The sequence below is a fragment of the Xyrauchen texanus genome, chromosome 17 (genome assembly GCF_025860055.1).
Source record: "Xyrauchen texanus isolate HMW12.3.18 chromosome 17, RBS_HiC_50CHRs, whole genome shotgun sequence".
In the NCBI taxonomy this organism is placed as follows: Eukaryota; Metazoa; Chordata; class Actinopteri; order Cypriniformes; family Catostomidae; genus Xyrauchen; species Xyrauchen texanus.
In genome coordinates this window covers 43,770,343-43,776,360 of record NC_068292.1, presented here as the reverse complement: position 1 = coordinate 43,776,360, position 6,018 = coordinate 43,770,343, and the positions used below count along the sequence as shown (strand labels likewise).

Sequence of the window (6,018 nt, the reverse complement as noted above, 5' to 3'; positions counted from 1 at the left end):
CGGTTATTTTATTTGATTTATTTAAGATTACTCGATTCAATTTGATGAAATGCATAACTCAAAATTATATATATATATTATTTTTTTGTATTTTTTTTTTTTGCGTGTATAATAATATTTGTTCCATGCAAGTTTTCCAATAAAACCTCCTATGTTTGTTATTTTTATTTTTTATTTTTTTGCTCCCAATTTGGCATGCCCAATTCCCAATGCGCTCTAAATCCTCATGGTGGCGTAGTGACTCTCAGTTGCCTCCGCGTCTGAGACCGTCAATCCGCGCATCTTATCACGTGACTTGTGGAGCGTGTTACCATGGAGACGTAGCGCGTGTGGAGGCTTCACGCTATACTCTGCATCATCCATGCACAACTCGCCACACGCCCCACCGAGAGCGAGGAGGTTACCCCATGTGACTCTAGCCTCCCTAGCAACCGGGCCAACTTGGTTGCTAAGGAGAGACCTGGCTGGAGTCACTCAACACGCCCTGGGATTCAAACTCGTGACACCATGGGTGATGGTCATCGTCAATACTCGCTGAGATGTTTGTTCTGAATAATTTCACAAATTGTCTTTGTACTTCTGTTTTATTTATTTTTTATTCCACTTAATAATTCATATCTGTGAAGTCATTGATGCAGGATCTTGAAATAAATGCCTTTTCCTGATAATAATCCGATATCAAATGAAGGACAGACTTGTGGTATCAGTATGGTTGAGGATGTTATCCGTTTTATTCATTTCCTCTGTGCAAACATTTGTACATGTATTCTTTTGAATGCTAATGTAAACAATAAACATGCCTTTTTAACCATTGCAATATCCGTCCTGCCAATTCTGGATAAATCATGAATATTGGCAGTCCAGTTTAACTGCACACGCATCGTAACGTCTGCACGGATACATTTTAAGTTGGAGTGTCATAAGACTGACCAATGAGGTCACTGAAAGTGACTCATTTAAAATGTGTAAATAAACATGTAAAAAAAGAAGCTGCAATGTGCATACTTGTGAATGATTTTGTAAATATCTCAGCCAGTGATGATCAACAGAATTAAAAATGCAGTATACATATACACTCACCTAGAACTTTATTAGGAACAGTATGGTCCTAAAAATAGTTCCCAATATGGTCTTCTGCTGTCGTAGCCCATTCGCCTCAAGGTTCGATGTGTTTGCATTCTTAGATGCTGTTCTGCACACTACAAATGTACAGAGTGGTTATCTGAGTTACTATAGCCTTTCTGTCAGCTCAAACCTGTCTGTTCATCAACAATGTGTTTCTGTCCACAGAACTGCCGCTGACTGTATGTTTTTAGTTTTTGGCACCATTCTGAGTAAACTCTAGAGACTATAGTGTCTGTTGTGCATGAAAATCCAAGGACATCAGCAGTTATACCAGTCAAACCAGCCTGTCTGGCACCAACAATCATGCCACCAATTTTCCCTATTGTGATGGTTGATGTGAACATTAACTGAAGCTCCTGACCCATATTTGCATGATTTTATGCAGTGCATTGCTGCCCCATGATTGGCTGATTAGATAATCAAATGAATAAGTAGGTGTACAGGTGTTCCTAATAAAGTTCTAGGTGAGTGTGTGTATATATATATATATACTGTATGTATATGTATAAATGTATAGTGTATTTTTTATTCTGTTGTGGTGTGAATTTGTGCTCTGCCCCAAACCCTGCTTTTAGGACCTTCATTAAGATGAAAAGAAATTGACTAAATTATGTTTGAACATTTAATTTGCTCATTTGTGTACACACAACCGGAGGCATTTGTAAATGTGCATTATCAAACAGACTTTTTAGGCTCTAGAATATCAATCCAGCACAACACAGATCGGAGTCTCACAGTTATATATAAATATTTCTGCTAACACTGATATCTTGAATATATTTGAGGCTTAAAAACAGGCTTGGAAACCGTGAGCCCAGTTTAAAGCAGCACTAGTTGCAGCATGTTTGGGTTTGGCATTTTTCCAGGTGCTGCATGTTTACATGCAGATAATCAGATGTTAATTAGATCTGACCGCAGCAGAATTAGCATATCCAGTTTATGATAATGAAAGTTCCCTTGTTAGACTTTGACTTGGATGATTGCGTTTCAAAGCAAAGGTTCATTTCAACCCAAATGTCTCAAGACTTCTTATTTACAGCCGGACGGACACTCTTAACCACTTCATCGGCGGGGATTTTCTTTGATGTGTTTTTGACCTGTAAGAAGAAGAAAAAACAACAACCTTTAATTTGTGCTGATTTAATTTAAAAAATAAATCATGAAATCATTATTATTGTAATTTATCATAAAAATCTGAAAATAACCATACTATATAATATTAAATATATAACATTTACACTATATTTATATTTTCAAATGTATTTAAAATATATTAAGGCTATATTTTATATATTTATTTTATATTTTTTATATTTGTATTTTAAATAAATGTACATTTGACCATAAAAGTTTTTTATTTTTTATTGTATTATTATTAGGGGTTCCAGCCCGAAGAATTGTCTTTTATTATTATTATTATTATTATTATTATTATTATTATTATTATTATTATTATTCTGCCTTAAAACTGATCATGCAGACCAAACCGTAAGTCGTAGAGAGCTGAAACTTTGAGGGAAGGTAGTACCCCAAAGCACCACAGCGTGGTCAAAAATCCGACCAGATCGGCCACAAGGTGGCGCTATAGTGATCATGTTTACGTTTTGGCCCATAAATCCTAAACCTTTTATCGCACAATCAAGTGTCTTACATCGTTGGATTCTTTGGCTCAAGACGAACAAAACGTATATCTCCGATTTCATTTTCGTCATAAAGTTTCGTGCTAATTTGAATAATTCGAAAAAACTACTTTTTCTAACTCCTCCTAGGCCGTATATCTTATTCCCACAAAAATTGTTGTGTGTCTACTCTGAACCCTCCTGACAAAAGTTATCAAAGGAATTATGACTCGTCAAAGCATTGCGAAGATATAAGCCAACGAATTGGTCATACATCATACATTTTGTGCGTATTGACCAATATCTGCCAAACAAAAAGGCCAAATTTTACGAAACTTGATACACATGTACAACAACACATTGTGATTCTGCATACAAAATTGCAAAAAAATACGCCTATAGGGGGCGCTACAACAAAAAAATGCTCATAACTCCACAACTGTATTATCAATGAAGTTGAAAATTTGCATGCTTCTTGTAAGGGCCAAATGCTTCTATATTCTACAATATGACTCAGACAAATAAAAAAACATGGCCGCCAGCTGCCAATAATTTTTCAGCAAAATGGCTGTATAAATGGTGTGTAAATTATCGTATATTATCCAATTTTATCTGCTATTGTGAACTACATCTAGGACTCCCTAGGTCAATAATTACCAAAGAAAAGTTTAACTTCAGTTATTTAGGGGTTAAATTTATAATGTGGGTTTGACCAAGTGTCTCCAAAAGCCTATAATTCCTAAAATAAATATTCAAACTTCTTAAACCTTTTAGGGGATTGGGTGCTTTGTGGCTTTATAACAGTTAAAAAGTAAAAATAAATGACCACCATAGCAATTATCCTGTTTCAGGATCATTGAACTCAAGACAAATTTACATTTATGCATTTGGCAGATGCTTTTATCCAAAGCGACTTACAATGCCCTTATTACAGGGACAATCCCCCCCGGAGCAACCTGGAGTTAAGTGCCTTGCTCAAGGACACAATGGTGGTGGCTGTGGGTATTGAACCAGCAACCTTCTGATTACCAGTTATGTGCTTTAGACCACTACGCCACCACCACTCCCAAATGAGTACATATACATACCTTTTTTGCATACTTTGAAAGTTCTTGAAAGGCTTGAACCCAGTTAATTGCTGCTTGCAGCTATATTTATTATTATTATTTTGGGGAAAGTGTGAACTTAACATATATGAAATTCCCCCATGATTGAGCAGTGCACACGTTTCATATGCATCTGTTGTGAAAGACAGAAACGTCCAGTATCTCACCTCATCTCTCGGCACTGGTCTCCTCTGATTGCTGCTGGTGAGGGTAGAGTGTCTCCCACACTGTGTGCCAGCGTTCACCAGCTTTCTCTCTTTGGCAGAAGAGCATTTGGTCACTGACATGGACGTATCTTCTCTTTTACCTTTAAAATATCATAGCACATACTTTAATAAAAGTGGCTGATGTTTATTAATCCATCATTCACTAATAATTTCCTGCTATAGTTCATTAATCTCATTTGTTTTTTTAAGCTTAGCGTTTTGCAACTTGGAAGTAAACGCTTGCAGGGTAAACTTCGACAGCGGTGAATGGGAGTGAATGCGAGATCAAAACAAAACCTATTTTCACTTTTCACTTTTACTACTTTGTAGGTCCTCGTGGTGGCGCAGTTACTCACCTCAATCAGGGTGGCGGAGGACAAGTATCAGTTGCGTCCGCTTCTGAGAATGTCAATCCGCACATCTTATCATGTGACTCTCATGCTACTCTCCACGATCCACACACAACTCACCACATGCCCCAATGAGAGCGAGAACCACTAATCACCACCACGAGGAGGTTACCCCATGTGACTCTACCCTCCCTAGCAACCGGGCCAATTTGTTTGCTTAGGAGACTTGGCTGGAGTCACTCAGCACACCCTGGATTCAAACTCATGACTCCAGGGGTGCTAGTCAGCGTCAATACGTGCTAAGATACCTGCCCCCCATTTGTGTTCTTTTTGGAGCTTGGCAGTGGCAGTGTGCAAACCACAGAAAAATTTACAAGTAGGTCTGTAACAGGTCCTGCTTGACCCGCTCCGAGCAGGATTCGAACCGGGGTCTCCAGTAAGGGAGGTGGGTGCGCTAAAAAAAAGCCTAAAGGCTACCGCCCCAGTATCTGTCGCTAGTACGCCTCTTGATGCCAAGGGAGTGAGGTTTACACAATGCACAGCTACCTACCAGCTGGCTACCGATACAGGCCTATCGTTTCTGTTGCATAACCTTATTGAATTAGTATTAAGGGGCCGCTCTCTTCTGTTTGGTTTCACCAGAGACTATTTAGCAGAGACAGGCCACTTCTGTTTAAATGAATGGGAGAAATTGGAAGGCCCAACGGCAGCCAATGGGTAAAAGAGCCAATCACATTTTAGATACAGACGTCACCTGTCAATCAAATCGGCAACGCACATGCGTATTAGCTAAACAAGCTGGGACAAGCTTATTTTTTTGCACAATCTGACAAAGTAGCACCGTGTATAATTCCAGAATTGTTAGATTTTATTGCTGATGTAATCGGTCCTGGTCACCCCGCTCCGAATGGGACTTGAACCAGCTGCCTCCGGCGTGGGAGGCAGGTGGGCTACAAGGAGGCTAAAGGCTACAGCCTCTAGCGCCAGTCGCTAGTGCACCACTTGATGTCAGGAGAATGAGGTTTACACTGCACAATCTACCAGCTGGCTCCCGTTACACTCACCCACCTAAACCTCACTCCCATCCGGGTCACGGCACCATTGTAACTGATCCTGATCGCCCCGCTCCGAACGGGACTCGAACTGGCATCTCCGGCTTGGGAGGCGGGTGCGCTAGCAAGGAGGCTAAAGGCTACAGAGTGAGGTTTTACACACAGCATAGCTATCTACCAGCTGTCTCCCGTTACACTGATTTGAAATATGTTCTTTGAACGTAATCTTGACCAACCGAGGCGGGGGGGTGTTCGCTGTCGTTTTCTGCATATCGCGGCACCGTTTTGCGGTCCGCTTTGCATAACGGCACAGTCCGCACGTTTCGCGGCCGACCCACCGGTCCGCTCGGTTCTCCCGATGGCCAGTCCGCCCCCTGATTGGCCCTAAAGTGCGTCGGCCCACCGGGAAAATGCCCGGTATGCCAGATTACCAGTCCAGCCCTGACTGGCACGACAGGAAATGGCATCACGAGAGCGTTCCGAAGATGCCCGACAGTGGACCGACTCGCTCCATGCACATTATTGCCATGAAAACATGCGCTAAACGTCTTTTATTTTCA

The 6,018-nt window shown here is 40.6% G+C and overlaps 1 protein-coding gene across 1 annotated transcript in view; it reads right to left on the bottom strand.

Annotated features, from left to right (window-relative positions):
- Nucleotides 1-3: 3 nt before the first annotated feature.
- The window catches only part of baalca (BAALC binder of MAP3K1 and KLF4 a), a 7,200-nt gene continuing 1,185 nt past the window's right edge, over nt 4-6,018 (bottom strand). The window contains exons 2-3 of the mRNA XM_052147653.1: nt 4,018-4,157; nt 4-2,222 (exon numbers count right to left, since the gene is read on the bottom strand). Coding sequence (XP_052003613.1) covers nt 2,145-2,222; nt 4,018-4,157 — 218 coding nt within the window. The 3' untranslated portion in view covers nt 4-2,144. The remainder of the gene's footprint in view (nt 2,223-4,017; nt 4,158-6,018) is intronic.